The following is a 17,212-nucleotide window of genomic DNA, read 5'->3' as shown; positions in this document are numbered from 1 at the left end:
CCCGCTCAGGCGAGTGATTCGAACCGACGCCTCCCTTTGGGGCTGGGGCGTGGTCTTCGAAGGCCAGGCTGCAAACGGGTGATGGCAAGCCCGGCAGCTTCGCCACATAAACATACTAGAGCTGGAGGCAGTTCGCCTGGCTCTCTGGCACTTCCGACATCAGATAATGGGCCACCATGTACTGATACGTTCGGACAACACCACGACAGTGGCGTACATCAACCGCCAGGGCGGTGTCCGCTCGCTGGCCCTGAACCAGCTGGCTACGGTCATCCACGAGTGGGCCCGTTTCCACCTGCTCTCTCTTTCAGTGGCATACATTCGGGGCCACCTCAACCTGGGCGCGGACCTGCTATCGCGGGGCAGCCCCCGCAACTCAGAATGGGTTCTCCACCCACAGGTGGTGGAACAGATCTTCCAAGTTCGGTCGAGCCAGCGTCGATCTCTTCGCGTCGCGGCTCGCACACCATTGCCCCCAGTGGTTTTCCATCCTCGCGGACGTCTGGCCGAGGGCAGCCCTCTATGCGTTCCCCCCAATCGCGCTGATTCCCCAGGTGCTGGCCAGGGTGAGACAGCAGGGGCTACAGCTCATCCTGGTAGCCCCGCACTGGCCATCGCAGGTCTGGTTTGCGGATCTGATCACTCTTGACGAGAGGTCCTCCGTGGCTGCTGCCGCGTCGGAAGGACCTGCTGTCGCAGGCGGGCGGAGAGGTACTCCACTCATCCCCACACAAGTGGAAGCTGGCCGCTTGGTCCCTGAACAGGAACGGTTGCTAGCCCAGGGCCTGCCTGTGAACGTGGTGCAGACCATACAGAGTGCTAGAGCCACCTTGACTCGCACTCAGTACGCTTACAAGTGGCGGTCCTTCGGGGCCAGTCGCCGCAGTCCCTTAAGGTGTACGTGGCGCCATCTCGGCCTGCCACATGGACATCGAGGGCAAGACAGTGGGAGGCCTGTCTTTGGTCTCTCGTTTCATGATGGGTGTGCGCAAGCTTCACCCCCAGACGAGGAACGTCTTCCCCAAGTGGGACTTGGGGTCTTGGATGGCCTCTCAAGGCCTCCGTTTGAACCACTCGACGCTGCCGACCTGAAACACCTCTCGCTGAAGATGGCATTGCTTCTCGCTTTGTCTTCCGGCAAGAGAGTGGGAGACTTGATTGCCCTGTCAGTGCAACAGTCGTGCTGTGCATGGTGTTCTCTAACGATGGGCGCAGGGCCACGCTCCGCCCGAATCCTGCTTATCAGCCCAAGTGTAGTGGAGCTGGCTTCAGGTCCATGACCATAGACCTGTTCACGTTTGAGCCTCCCGCCTCTTCTTCGGCGGAAGAGAGGAGACTTCGGTTGCAGGCGCTCCGTGCCTATGTGGCCAAGACGCGCGCCTTGCCTACGTCTAACCAGCTTCTGGTGTGCCATGGGGCTAGGGCTTTGGGCAAGCCTTTGTTCAAAGAGCATCTATCGCACTGGATAGACTGTTATCGCCTGGATAACAGGCCATTAACTTGGCCTGTTCTGCCGCTGGAAAGGTTCCACCGGAAGGAATTAAAGCCCAATCTACTTAAGGCGTGGCTTCTTCCTGGGCGCTGTTGCGCGGTGTGACGTGGAAGATATGTGCGCAGCCGCGTCATGGTTGACTCACCATACCTTCGTGAGGTTTTATAGTCTGGATATGGGAGGCGTGACGTTCGCTCATGTAATTCTGTCGGCCTCGCAGACTGCTCCCCAATCCTTACCGGGTTCCCATGCGCTATAGGGGTGGGAATCACCAGATGCCCACGATACGATACTAAAACGATACTTGAGTCACGATACGATAGTATTGCAATATCGCCGATATTGCGATATATTGAATATTGCGATATTCCGATATATTGTCACTGTTTTGTTTTTTTTGTTTTTTTGTCCCACACGTAGGCTACATTATTAAGCTTCTCTGGACTCAATACGCCACTGCAGGCGCGGACTGCACCATCGGGCGCTTCGGGCAGATGCCCGGTGGCCTGGCCTGGCATGGCATTTGCCGTCAGGCAAAATATCGCGATACTATGGTGTATCGATTTTTTCCCCCACCCTTAATGCGCTAGGTCGGGCACTGAGGTGCTCCTTTGCAGCAAGGTCGGTAAGGTGGCAATAGGTGGGAGCCGAGCTTCAACAAAATAAAACTAAGGGGTTGTCCTACAACCCAGGTTTTATGAGTGAAGCGAGGCTCCCACCTCAGGTGCCTTGCTGCCAGTCTGTCTGGTCTGTTGCCAAATGCCGGGTGAGTGGGGTTTTCCTGGTCCAATTCCAGGCGCGAGGGCTCAGGGCCCCGCCTCGACCCCAGCTATTGGATCGGAGACCATGAGACCGTCAGGATCGCTCCGGATTTGCCAAGAGTCCAGTCTGCATCCTGTCAACGGTCTAATGAATGGTTGGAAAGGACACTTTTATAGTAATAAAAGGTAAGAGCATTCAATAGCGTGTACCACGCAGAGATGGCAATAGGCGGGAGCCTCGCTTCACTCATAAAACCTGGGTTGTAGGACAACCCCTTAGTTTGACTGGATCCAACGCTGATTGGCTGAAGGAGTTGTCTGTCAAGACAAGTACACCCGCCCAACCTCCGCCAACTGCGATACACTGGGAGAAAGCTTGGGGCCAGACGGTCTCGCAGAACGAAATGAAATGTGAGTTCACGTGACCGGCTGGTTTACCAGGCTAGCTGAAGCCTGGGAAAGACAGGGATTTTATTTTGAAAGTTATGACCAGAACTGGCTTTACACTGCTGCTTGTCCGCTCACCACTCCGAGGGAGCCGTGGTGCTGAGAGGTAGTTGTGAAAAATAAATATTCATAAAGCAGAAAGTATACAGTACGTTCTTTCCTATTTTCAATGAGTACATGTTTGTTTTTATCTATGAAGTAGCTCCATTATGAGCGAAGCTTGCTAGGTGCGCTGTGTTTCTGCCGTTTGCCTGCAGCCTGTCTGCCACTGATAAAATCAATCTGGATACAATCTGGATTGGTCAAAAATAGGATAGGTCAAAAATCGGATATGGCCTGCCAATCAGGCTTTGCGCTAGACAAAACAGCTGCAGGACAATGTGTCCTTTAAGATTTCAAATACAGGACAAGTAGGATAAATTCAGGACACATTAAATCTGTGCTTATTGAGCTTTAAAACAATTGATATAGGCGCTGTATAAATAATGACATAATTAGCCATGTAAATTTATATTTTTTATTTGAAAGTATAAACAGCCAATAAGACTCAATTAGCCTATCATTTCCAGAGGTGCAACCGTGCTTTTCCAGTCACACGGTGCGCTATCTGGTGTGGCGATGGTGCAGCTGGTCGTCTCGTCCAGGCGGAAAACAGTAGCATCGCGATAATAAGATCCATGTAGCATCCACGTTAGCAAGCAGGCAGAAAACACTAGCCTCTAGCTACGTTAACAAGCAGGCAGAAAACACCAGCCTCTACATTAGCATCAGGCTACAGTTCACAGACAATTAGATAGCATGCAAAACTTTAGCCGTACAAACACACTTATTACAAATGAATCAGGCTAATTGTAGAGTACTAGAAAATAGTAGACTTGGCTTGCTTTGGGTAGCTTAAAGCAGGACTAAACCCCAAAACACTTTTTTCAGCTTTTAACCAATACATATGGCTTTTGGCGTGGTGTGTGAAGAATTCTGGTCAGAATTTCCACATTTGAGACCAAATTTATAATATTCTACAATCTGTATCATTTTCAACAGCATAAGTGCCCTCTATGGGTTCAAACCTGCTTTTTTTTTTGCCCTTCAAAATGCCCAAAATGTGGTTGCATCCTACGTCACGGCCAACTCCCGCCTTCCCCACTCATGTGAAAAATAGTGTGATAATAGTGCAATGCATCATCGGTAATTGCTGTGGCTAATGTTAGCAGCTAGTTAGTTATGTTACATGGCAATAAAACGCCACTGAATGACCAAATTTAAATAACTTTTAACCATTTCGGGCAAAACCGTTTCCATACGGACCCATCAGCGTTGGTTAGTTGTTTATAACTTGGCTATATTTATAATATAGCCATGTTGATACATTGTCATGCAAGAAAAAGAAAGAGGGGTTGGGAGGCGGGTCATAGAGTCTCTGTCGATGATTTGATTTGACAGTTCTGGGCACTGGCGTTGGCGTTGGCCAATCCTGGCATGTTCACCCCCAAATCGATTATGTTCCGGCGCAAAGCGAGTGGGTTCCAGGACAAACAAGCTCAGAGGCACGAGCCAGTTACCTTATCTTTAGAGCAGAGCAGTAAATACAATATTCCTGGAATGCGAGTTTAATAAACCAGTTACAGTACATGTCCTCTGCATTCTACATCAAATTAAGACATTACTGTTTGTTTTATTTTGTATGTTACATACTTATTGGCCAAGTTATGTTAGTTTATGGGCTAGGAATTCTGCCAGGGTACAAGGGAGTATAGGTGGCCATCTTGCCTGCAGAGTTTTCAAATCAAGTAGAGTACCGTTTTGCCAGAAATCTGAGGGGTTTAGTCCTGCTTTAAGGGAATTACTTTTTTTCTAATTTACTGTTTGTGTTATCCTTGATGCCTTTTTAGAATTGCATGTACATTCGCTAGCTAGCCACTATGTTAACACATGCGCTATATCAGTGCACAGCAGTGCACACACTGACACACATAAACCTCACCGCACTGTCAAAACCCCAACACTCAGTCCCGCCCAGCCCCATTAGCCAATAGCATTTTAGGGAAATGTGATGTACAGACTGACCAATCAGAAGCAGCTAAAGATGAGCAGTACTAGCATGTTAGTTTGTCACACCTCGTGTGGAGCTGTTTGACATTGTTACCAAACTATAAAGTGACAGGTCAATATTCTTAACGTATGCCCATTATAACGGGGGATTTAACCCGGGGTTACAATTAATTGCGTCAGGAGATAATTTACAGGACACGGTGTCCTGCAGATTTTAATTTGCGGGTTTTTGATTAATTTTAAAGGCCAATGTCCTGCAATTACGGGACAATGGAAACCCTGCTGCCAATCTGAAGATTGGAAGTGCCCAGAAGGAAAGAGAAAGAGAGAGAGAGAGAGAGAGAGAGAGAGAGAGAGATTGAGAGAAAAGCACAAGGCTAGTCACATAACAGTAGCACAGCACAGTTGAGAAGTGTTCACACATTGAAGCATCTCTTTTTGTTGTCTGTGACCTTCAAAGCCTGCGAGTTCTCATTATAAAAATGTATCATTGTTGTAACAGTAATCCGTATCTCAAACTATGCCATGTTGGGTCCTTGAATGTAAGAGAATTGGGCCTGGAGAGTGCTTGAATTTGATGTTTATAAGGAGGTGTGGGAACCCTGTGCACTTTGACCATAGTGTTGCAACCCAGCACATAAAATAAAAGGATATTCTTCATTCTTGAGATAAATCGACTAAGAACCTTAAGAAGTCATATTATTTTTGGCTCAAGGTCATATGATGGCAGAGGAAGTGAAAACCGTAGCCTGAGTGCCTACAGTGTTCTTTTAGGGGTATGGAAGCATTCCCCATTTGAAATGGTTTTCTAGTTTCACTAGTTTCAGTACTTTATTGCCATTCAACATCATTGATAGGAATTTGGTTTAGTGAGCTCACACAGAACACAACAGGACATGGAGACAACCAATCCCCCTCACATGCGATTCACACATTCAACCTAAAATTTAAAAGAGAAAAATAAATGCATAAAGTGCAAAGAATACATACTGGTAATTTAGAGCACCAATACATTACCTAAATAAAACAACACTCCCACTGGGAGGCTATAGAACCATGACCAGCTGTGGTAAATGCCATACATTTAAAATAAAATGTCAGTATGTCACAGAATAATAAATATATAAATAAACTATTTATATAAATAACTATTTAACACTTATGTCACAGAATAATGATATTATATAACTATTTAACACTTATGTCACAGAATAATTATATTATATTATATAACTATTTAACACTAGTAACAGAATATAAAATAATATAGGTGAAACTAATTGAGAGAAAGGGGGAATGTCTGCTTTCAACAGCTGTAGTGACTCTATCTGCTGAAATGGAAGCTGGCCATTTCCTACAGGAGGTTCTTAGTCGAGTTAGGAGGTTTTCCCATGACAGCAGTAATATGTTACAGGAGGTTCTTAGTGTAGGTAGTAGGGCTGTCACTTTTCATTCGAAATTCGAATGCAACTTCGAATGTGGGGGAAGGGGTTCGTTTTCGAAATGTAATTTGAATGTTCGAATTTTTTTTTTTTTTTTTTTATTATTATTATTTTTTTTTTTTTTTTTTTTTTTTTTTATTAACCAAAATTAACCAACTGCTGCTTGCTGCTAATGTTAATCCCATGTCAGAAAAAGTCTCCAGATTTGTCGCGTTAGTCTCTTCTGAGAAAGATTGTCTCCAGGGTCTGAAAAGTTGTCTCGAGTTGGATGCAGCCAAGTTTGTGAGGCAGTGTTGTGACTGTGAGCGTCCAAGCTAACACGTCGGGCTGATGCCCGGTGGGCTGCAGTGGGTTGCACCAGCTGTGCGTAAGTTCAAACGTAAGCTAGTTTGAACGTAAAGTCTCACTAAGTCCGAGTTTACGCACTACTAAAAATATTTGGGTTGCACCAAGTGAAATAGTTACAACGTAGGCATAAGTTAGAACTTAAAATTTACACCTACGTCTTACTAGGTGTAAAGTCCTCCGTAAAATAGCAGTTGGCACGGATTGCAACTTGGCACCGTGGCGCATCATTGTTTTGCGTCCGCAACGCGCTCTCCGTGATAAATTACACCCTTTGATATTTATGACTCACGCTTTTGTTTCCCACAAGCTGCAGCACTGCATACAAATTAAAATAACCGCAACAATTTAGTGAGGCAGGATGGTGGTATAGCCTACAATACTGATGAAGAGCTCACAGATAAACGTTAACAGTAATATGAACCTAAACGAACGTTACTCAATAACGTTCTCATTTGATTAGTGTTGATGAAATATGAAAGCACTAATTTGCGGTGGGCAACATGTCCTGTTTTCACTCCACTTAAACAACCGTAAATAAACACCGTTTCCACCGTGCTTTTCACTGATTGGTCACAGATACTGTACACGTCATTGTCTGCGACACTATTTTGGTTAGTATGGACTTTAGGGTCTACTAGTTAAGATGTACCTTACGTCTCCGTGGTGCAACCAAACAAAGACACAACTTTAGTGTCAAACTAACTAGTTTGAACGTAGCAGTTAGTGTGGACTTTACACCCTAACTTAAGACAGAACTTACGTTCAGCTGGTGCAAGAGGCTGCTGGACTGAAAAAAAAAAAAAAATTTTTTTTTTTTTTTTTTAACACATTGGGTGCCAGCCATGTTTTCATTCCTGTAGGTAAGTTGTGCCAGGGGTGTTTTTGACGATTCTGGCTCATTTTAGAACACCCGAGGATTCTTTTCTGTTAAGAATTCATGAACAGCAATCATCTAAAAATAACTAATAGAATGTGTGCTTTCTCTGTCTAAAAGAGTTAGTTTGCAGAGTTAGTAGTTATGTAGATATTAGCCGTTGAGTACAGCATGGTTTCAGCGTCTGGAAATTTATTCAGAGATAAATGGCTTTTTGTGAAACAGTCACTTTAACCATTCATTTTTGGCATCAGTAAGACCGTCAGACATTCTAAACAATAGTTTTGAACAGTAATTTCCTCCATAACAACAGGAAACACCCCTCTCATTCAAACTCCTCCCTCCGTGTGTCTTCTCCTCCTTCCTCCTGGCTTCAGCGGGCGTGTCAGAAGCGTGTTGTGCTGCCTGCCTGTCTGTCTGCGTGCCTGCCTGCCTGCTTGCCTGAAATGGATTGGATTACTGTAAAATCGCCAAGCTTGCTCCCGCGGTGTGTGTGTGTGTGTGTGTGTGTGTGTGTGTGTGTGTGTGTGTGTGTGTGTGTGTGTGTGTGTGTGTGTGTGTGTGTGTGTGTGTGTTCGCGCGTTGATCCGCGGCTCTGGGGGGAAGGGATCTCTGTCCGTTCTGTGTGTGTGTCTCGGGCTTCTGACTGTAAAATCCAAGCCATTTCCGCGGAGGCGGCTGCTTTTGGGTCCCGTGGCTGTGACTTCTCTCGGTCTCTGTCGCCACTTAGTGGTCGGTAAAATAGATTACACACATGCTCTTGCTCCAAATAGTTATCTCGAAGATGTAAGAGGGGTTGATTGATGTCCCACCGTCAAAAAAACATGTAAGACGAGTTATTTCGGCTCTGGCACTCAAGCGTTGGATTATGTAAGACGAATTATTTCGGCTATGGCACTTAAGGTGTTAATTAATCAAAAAACTTCGAATATATTCGAACGAATATTGGGCAATTAAAGTTCGTTCGAATTTTATTTTGGGGAAAAAGTGACAGCCCTAGTAGGTAGGTTGTTTTCCCATGACAGCAGTAATATGTTTCCTCCTGAAGGTGAGCAGGAAGGAGAGGAGGTGTTTTAGGGCAGCTCATCCAGCTGAGCCGTGTGTGTGTGTGTGTGTGTGTGTGTGTGTGTGTGTGTGTGTGTGTGTGTGTGTGTGTGTGTGTGTGTGTGGCCTAGTCATTGACGTCCTGTGTCGCACCCAGGTGTTCATGCTGAAGCCGGGCCTGTCCCTGCGGAGCACCTACCTGGCCCAGTTCCTGCTGCTGCTCCACAGAAAGGCCCTCACGCTGCTCAAGTACATCGAGGACGAGACGTAAGTGCCGTCTGTCAATAATAATAACTCGCAAAGAAGAGTCGACCCAAATGGCAGAAAAGGTTTTCTGTGTCACAGTGATACCCTTTCTGCTCACTAACACGGCGCAATAGAGAGATAGCCCATGTCACAGCGCTTGGTAAAATGTCTCGTAATACCAATATCAATTCACTTTCAGTTCAGTGTGGTCAAAACATAAACTGGACCTATAGGTAACAGCCAAAATAAATGAAACACTCTTTAGTTTTTTATTTCGTTTTTATCACAGAGAGGGATAATTTGGTCGGGTTAAAGTGCAGAAACTGCTTATTATGAAGGGGGAAAACACTTTTTGCTAGAGAACTAGTGCACAGAACACAGACAGTGGTCTATTGAGTAGTGGAAAGTCACTATTTAATCAGAGTGATGATTCATCCTGTTCTCAACCAGTGGACAAGCACTTGTGTGGCGTACACAAAAATAAATCTCCGGGTCTGAGTGCTTGTTCTCCAGAGGTGAAGGATAGTGGTGACTCTGTTATGGTGGTGGCCAAATCTCACTCATATGCCTCATTGTGACTCAGAAGTATGCAGGTTTTCATTGCAACCAAACACTGCAGCAGCTGCTTTCACAGCTGGTTTGGCAGTCTGAGCGATTATATTCATTCAGCGATGAGGCATTTCTGTCCTAATCGGAGTGTAAGCATAATTACACCAAGTACAACAGGCAGTATTATTACACCAAGTACAACAGGCACTCTGGGAATTTGACCTGATTAATTGGCGCTGACACAGCTACGTGATACAAGTTTGACACAGTAGGTGCAGGAAAAAATGTGTGAGAGTTGAAGGGGCACGATGCACCAGAACTGTCTTCCAGAGGGTGGGATGCCAAACGGATGGTTGCCCGGACAGCAGGCGGACGAATCATGGGCATCATTCCAGGACAACTATGCCCCCATCCACCAGGCGTGGTGTTTACTGAATGGTGTGATGAGCAAGAAAATGATGGAGACTACATGCCACGACCTTCCCAGTCAGCACAGCTCAACTTCTGAGAGCTTCTGGAGCAGCACCAGAGACAGTTTTCTCTGACCATCAGCAAAACGCCAAGTGATGGATTTGCTTTGGTCAGACTTACTTGACTCAGTGAGCACGTTTACATGGACTGCAATATTCCCATATTGACCAAATGAAGACAATACTCTGAATAAGACACTGCCAGGTAATCAGCATGTTCTGATTACCTTAACCGGAATAAGGCCATAGCAATAGTCAAATCAAGGCGTTGAGTATTTAGATCTTAGCTGCATTATTGAAGTGTATTGTATACATGTGCACTAGCGATGGGCATTTCTAGCAAAAACACTAGTCAAAATTGGCTGGGCTGAAGTCGACTTTTCGTCTAAATTTGCCCACCCCTATTTTTTTTTATAATAATAAAAAATTGCGAGCAGTCAAATTTGACATCAGAATCAGAATCACTTTTATTGCCACAGTATGCAAGTTACATACGAGGAATTTGTCTTAGTGTCTGTATTGACATGACCGCTATGCTGGTCAGGTCAATATACAGATATAAAGAAGTAGGAAGATAACTAAATGACAATCACAACATTGCAAGTGCAATCAAATCAAATATATTTATACAACATGTACATGACTGGAGGTGTGTTCCGTACTTTCGTGGATATTAAATATGAATTTGCATTGAATTTACATGAAATTTACAGTCTGAGTTAAATACAAGTTTACATTGAATTTACATTAAATTTACAGTCCGAGTTAAATATGAGTTTACATTGAATTTACATTAAATGTACAGTCTGAGTTAAATAGGCATTAAATAAGCAGTGAATTTATATGAATTTACAGTCGAAGTTAAACAGGCATTAAATTAGAACATGGTCCCCCCTGATTCTAAGTATAGTTGAATTGCTTGGTTTGACCAAGTAAAACAATTGTTATAAGCATTTTACACACAGGGAGAGGGGGGGACTTTGGCACTCTATTGTCATTAGGCAGCCAGACCTGAGCTTACGTTAGCCCGGCCGTTAGCATTAGCGTAGCACCGAGATGGCTCAGGGAACAGTAGATAGAATATCAGGTTTTCTTCATGCATGAACAAGCCTTGAAACCTTTTCTTTGTGGCTGAGTGTTGCTGTTATAGACAGTTTAAGACCATTTCTACTACATTTCTAGCGTTTCTAGAGCTACTGGGTGCTGCACTGCTGTCAGCTGAGCCCAGAGCCGTTCTGCTCCAGTGCGCAGCTCTGGTGCGCAGCTCCTACGGCAACATCACATGGACAAACATGTCATTCTTAAAGAGACAGGCACCGGTAAAACAATATATATAAATGATAATTAATAAACGATTTTCGACTTTCAATAATATAAATCGATCTTGATAATAAAAACGATTATTCGAAAATTCCTAATTCGTTGTCCATCCCTAATGTGCACACCGTAATCACACTATGACTTCCTATCTAAGTTTTCGCAGCATTTTGTGACACGTACGGCAGTCAAACTGCTTGACATGCTTTGCAAAATTAGCAAGAAAATACTCATAACGGTATATAATGACAGAAAGAGTTTCTGGTTAAATTCCAGAAGGATGTCATGTGTCCGTGTGTCTTCAGTCATTAATCGGACTACCCTCTGTAGCATGTAAACGAGAATATTAATCGAATATTCTATAAGCAACTCGTGTAAACACCTTAAAGCCCCATTCAGCAAGTTTTGCTATTGGAGAAACTGCGCCCTCTGGGTGCAATGGTATCGATAACGATATCGCCGTTCAAAGTCAACAAAACACAGCGCCAGAAAGCTCTATGTACATGTTGTGACATCGGGTACTCACCACGTGATGAAATAATAATCCATAGTTCCGTGAAACATCATTTTCGTAGCAAATCCGAATCGAGTTACTTGTTGTTTTCATGAAGACAGCGCTTCCGCTGTACAGCGCATGCGCGCATCCTTTTTTTTTTTTTTTTGACAAACTGCTTAGTCCCAGGGCTGGCCAATGGAGGGCGGTGTGGGATAAATAAAGTCGAGAGTCTCCCTATTACAAGTCCATCTACCATGTCCTATGACTAAAAAGCTCTTATATTACAGTAAAAAATGTCAAAAATCTTACTGATTGGGGCTTTAATCGATTTTTATTTTTATTTTCATTTTTAGAATAAGGTCAATAGTCTGATTATTGCAGTCCATGTAAATGTAGTCAGTATCTTGCTCAAGGATACTTCAGCAGGGTGGGTGCTCGGCTGCTGACACAGGGTCTTGAACCTCCCTACTAACTAGAGCACCTGCCACGCTGCTGCCTAAATATGTGTATCAAAAGGGCAGCTTCCTTCCTTGTAGTTCCGGACACTGAAGCTACGTTATTAACACTTTTTTGCATTCGTGTTTCAGTCATTTTGACAGATACACAAACCAATCAAGTTTCCGCTTCAGCATCCACAGACTGTAAGATTTTAGCAATCTTATAAGTTCATTGCAGGCCAAACTGTGCAACGTTGGATCTAATAAATTGGGTAGGACATCAGGTTTGATGTGTGTGTAGAGACTGTAAGATGATGACACCTACTGGCTACGATGCACCTCTCTCCATCAATACCTGTCAAACAGCGGCCATTAAACACAAGAATCAAATGTTGGCAGCACGTGCCCATCTACGCATCAATCAATGATGTGTGCCACAGTTGTCTGGTAGAAATGTCAACAATGAACTGACAAAGCTTAGCAAGAATGGAGCCTTTGCAAAGTGGAATCTATGTGTCTGGAAAAAGATCAAATGAAGAGGAGTAGGAGAATGTGGATGCGTCCATTTAGCGTCTCTGGCTGCTGATATGATCATGCGGCATGTCTATTGGTTGTTATCAGACGCCGTCGTAGCTGTCACCCTAAATTTCTGTCACTGTCAGAATTCGTCCTAGGCTGTCCTTCTCGCAAGAGGTTGACAACGGCCATCTTTGAACCTCTCTCACTGCGCGATGCAAGACAAGCGTTTTTGTTGCCACGACCAAAGATATCTCCACGTTTCTTTCACGTTGGTCATCTTTCGTCTGGGACAGTGTGTCAAAGGCTTTAGATGTAGACATCATTCTGCCACTAGTCCCATCTGGGCTTGTAACTCCCTCCTGGCTCGGCTCCAGAAGTACTTATGTGTCGCAGGAAGTGAGGAAATGAATGGGGAGCTCTCGGTCCAAACAAGATGGAGGGAAGTTAAACATTGTTAATTTGCATATACTACTGATTTTGTAATGATACAAAGCTGGTTGAAAATCTGCAAAGATGCCCTTTAAAGGTCCATTATGTAAGATTTGTGCCCACTAGATGTCACGCTGGAGCTGTAACGTCAAAATGTCAACACAGTCTATAAAACACACACAGCTTCCCATGCCAACGAAAACACATTGCTCTGATATAGCATCTGCTATCTACACTAAGCAAAACAGACACTCCTCTGCCATCGAGACACGCAGAGCAAAGCCACACAGCCGACTTACCGCACTGTAAACAAAGAACAGGAAGCACACAGTCCCAAACCGCGATACAAACAGAGACTAACATTATTTTCACAGCCATGTCCGTTTTATATTCCCATATTGATATTCCTCACTGGGTCACACTCTGTCCATTTATAAACACGGGGAAGAGCTAAATCCACAGAAACGAAGCAGGATCAACGCTGCAGCAGGCTTGAATCAACAACTCTGTTTTCACAATGCAGAGAGGGGGCGTGGCTTCTTTCACTGCTCTGAACATTATAACTCGCCTGTCTCGCTAGATCTATAATAGTATTTTGCGGGCATATAGCATGGCTGAATATCGCATTTAGTGCCTTTAAGCCCCTCCAATTAATCCAAAACACTACAACCAACCTTGTCTCCATCTGGCCTTGACTCTTCTTCTGGCCTCCCCAATAGTGGAATGGCCTTCCCAATCCATGTAGAGTCTTTCCCTGTCTTCTGACAAAAACGGGAATGTTTTGCAAACTCCTCACATCTGCCTCACCTCTACATCCTCTCTTTGACTTTAGACGAGACCATCGACTATCCACCCCATCCATGATCAAAGGGGAGGAGATTGAGGTGGTGACAGAATATGAATATCTTGGTCTTATTATTGATCACAAATTATCTTGGGACCAATGTGTGGATGCTATCTTTAAGAAGGGTCAACAGCGCTTGTATTTCCTTAGGAAATTGAGCTTTTTTAACGTTGATAACAAAATCCTTACTCTTTTTTATAAGTATTTTATTGAGAGTATTCTTTGTCATTGTATTGTATGCTGGTACGGACATTCCAAATTTACTCACAAAAATAAATTGGGAAAGATTGTTAAGATCTGTGGAAAAATCATGGGGCAACAGCAGGCCGACCTGTACCACCTGTACTTGACTAGGCTGGCCGTGAAGGCAGACAACGTCTGCTCAGACACATCCCATCCACTGTCAGCAGAGTTTCAGCTACTCCCTTCTGGTCGGAGGTATACATACCCGAAGATCAGAACCAACAGAGCAAAACATTATCAGTACGGTTATTGCTGTTTAATTATGATTATGAGATTGAGAACGTTTTACTGTGATTATGAGATTGAGAATGTAGCTGGTCATCAGCAATGGGCAGTATGCAATATGCAATATCATAGATACGCACTTTAAATATGCCGGGCTGCTAACACGTGCACTTTAATGCACAGTATTATTGCGTATTTTTGACCACTACAGATGATTTTATGATTTTTATGAGTTGTGTATGTTATTTTAATGTGTCTGTGTCCTCATGTACTGTGCTGTACAACAAATTGCCTCCTTGGAGGACATTAAAGTTTTCTACTACTACTACTACTACATCCCTCTACTACTTGTACCTGGTATTGCATTTCTCTTGTATACAAAATTCCCTCCTAATTCACCGTACTTCTCTATTCTGCATGAATATTTAGGGACCCGCAAATATTTATTACATCCGTTGTCTGGTTGCTATGACCCTTGCCCTTGCACTGCTTACTCCTTGTTTCTTGTAATCTGGGGATTGAGGCTATAATATGCAATCATATAATATATACTTATGCATGTGAAATTTATCTAAGTGATATTTTCTGACTAAACAAATCACCAGAAATGTAACTGTTAGTACAATGTTAGTCACCCCTGCCCCCAATGATTGAAAAGCAAAGGAGCTGATTGGAATTCCATTTGCTTCCTCATACATAGTAAATGCTTGAAACATACAGTATCTCACTCCAAAGACTACACTGACTACACAAGCGAAAAGCTAACAGCCTGGGGTCTAAGGCCATCCTACAACACTGTCCATGTTCACCAGCAGCATGGCTGAGCACAGCTGAGACCAACTAGCTGTTCATGCAAATCCTATGAGACCAGAGTGCCGTAGGCTAACTGTCGCAATATCTTCCCGCTCGCAGGCAAAAGGGGAAGAAGCCGTTTCGATCCCTGCGCAATCTGAAGACGGACCTGGACCTGACGGTGGAAGGAGACCTGAACATTGTCATGGCCTTGGCTGAGAAGCTGAGGGCGGGACTGCACTCGTTTGTGTTCGGGAAGCCATTCTACACGAGCGTACAGGAGCGAGACGCGCTCATGAGCTTTTGACTCTCTTTATTCACCTACACCGTGTGTAGGGAAAGCTCTTTGGACTAAAAGCAAAATCTGTATTTTTGTCGTTTTATTATTACTGTGAAAACAACAGCAAAGTCTGAAGTATGCATGCACATGTGGAAACTTGACTGTCATCCCTCTGAATATTTGTATGGGATGTGCTTTGCTGAAAAGCTCATTTTGCTTTCCTGTAGTGAGGCACGACTTCAGAGACCGAATATACTGCAGTTACAGACCCATTCGATATTAATGTTTTGATAGCTTATCAATCTTAAGTTCAGAGTTTTTAGAAGACTTAAATTATTTTTTGCGGGGTAGAGTATTAATGTATTCAATGCCTTCTGGTAAAGAGGGATTGTATTAATTAATGGTCTTGAAATTGGCTGAGGTCCTCTACAGGGCATTTGCAATTGATTTGAGAGTTATATTTATTAAAACATGAGACATTAGTGTCTTCAGTGCCTGTGTTTTAATACAGCCTTGGTTAGTCTTTGCACCTTCAAATTCAATTATATGCATGCTTGTATTGATGTGAATGGTGAAGATGAAGTAGCATTAGCAAATCATAAATCGTGATTAATCATAAAATGTGATGATATCTTAAAACAAGTAATTGAAATCCCTTATCACCAATGCCTCTTGACACAACGGTTCTGTGTTTGTAGCAGACAGTGGCTGCCATTAAATGTATTTTTTCAATTTGTGTGTGAAATGGATTTACACCGTGTCTTTCCAGAGGAACAGCTGGTCGTGTAAACCAGCTTTATACAACGGCAAACTCAAATTTGCTGTTGTCTCAACTCAAGTGATTTTGTTTATGTGCTTTGAGCATGGCTTCTAAAAGGGCAAATACAGTACAGTTAGTGTTTTCCTTGTTGTTTTTGCCATGCTACCTTTACCATAAGTGATATTTCAAAAACCTGAAACTTTTTCTTCTTCACTTGGATGGTATCATTTTCAAACATGTCTATAAAACTATAATAACAAATCTTATTTATGTAACATCTTTCAGTTACTTTGTGCTTTACAAACAATAAAAATGCCAGACATGAATGGAAGCTGTTTGCATAAGAATGGAACATGAATAAAATGGGCAAAGTCTGTAAAATATGTATTGTGTAAAATATGTGAAACTTAGAGGTTTCACAGCACCTCTAAGCATGTGTGTTTGTATAATGTGTATGTGCATACATTGGTGCATTGTAACAAATAAAGATGGGGTTTGTCTGATTCAAACATCACTCGTGGATTTCTATAGGCCAGCTTTATTTTGGCTGAACAGTTTTTTCCATAAACTGAAGTAGGCTATCGTATAAATGGGGGGGGGGGGGGGGGAGCATAACTACAACTATCTTGACTAGTAAAACGAAAATAAATACAAAAAAATACCTGACATGTTTTTAGTTTTAATCTTTTTTGTGTTTATGTACAGGGTAAAAAATATATATAATTAATTTTGGGCAGAACATTTTAAGTGATCCGGACTTGAAATTGAGAATTTATTTATTGCTTTTACCTGTCATAAACATACAAAATACTGGCTTTGAATATCTGTCCTGTTCTCAAAATAAAGAGAAATTAAACCAAAACTGAAACTACATAAAAGACAAGACTTGTTATGTGTTATCTGTTTTTGGTCCTGCATGAAGCCCTACCATGTCAATGCTTCTACCCTATATGTTATGTGATTATTGTGCAATTGTTTTATATGAAGCAACCATGACGAATTTCCCCCCGGGGACAAATACAGTATAACTAACTAACTAACTAACTAACAAATAAACAAAATCCCAAACTATAATAACCCATAGTGCTGGAGTAAGCCAAATAAATGTAATATTTAGAGGGGTTTTGAGAGAGTAGAAATGTATGCCT

General features: G+C 43.2%; 1 protein-coding gene across 2 annotated transcripts in view; it reads left to right on the top strand.

Annotated features, from left to right (window-relative positions):
• Positions 1-16,448, top strand: part of c9orf72 (C9orf72-SMCR8 complex subunit) — a 36,521-nt gene extending 20,073 nt beyond the window's left edge. For both annotated transcript variants that reach the window (XM_083634095.1, XM_083634096.1), the window contains exons 9-10: positions 8,615-8,724; positions 15,145-16,448. In XM_083634095.1, the coding sequence (XP_083490221.1) occupies positions 8,615-8,724; positions 15,145-15,331 (297 nt within the window). In that variant the 3' untranslated portion in view covers positions 15,332-16,448. The remainder of the gene's footprint in view (positions 1-8,614; positions 8,725-15,144) is intronic.
• The last annotated feature ends 764 nt before the right edge of the window (positions 16,449-17,212 follow it).

Source organism: Poromitra crassiceps (genome assembly GCF_964638095.1).
Source record: "Poromitra crassiceps genome assembly, chromosome: 3".
Taxonomy (NCBI): domain Eukaryota; kingdom Metazoa; phylum Chordata; class Actinopteri; order Beryciformes; family Melamphaidae; genus Poromitra; species Poromitra crassiceps.
Note: the sequence above shows the minus strand (reverse complement) of the source record. Positions and strands in the feature narration are given on the sequence as shown.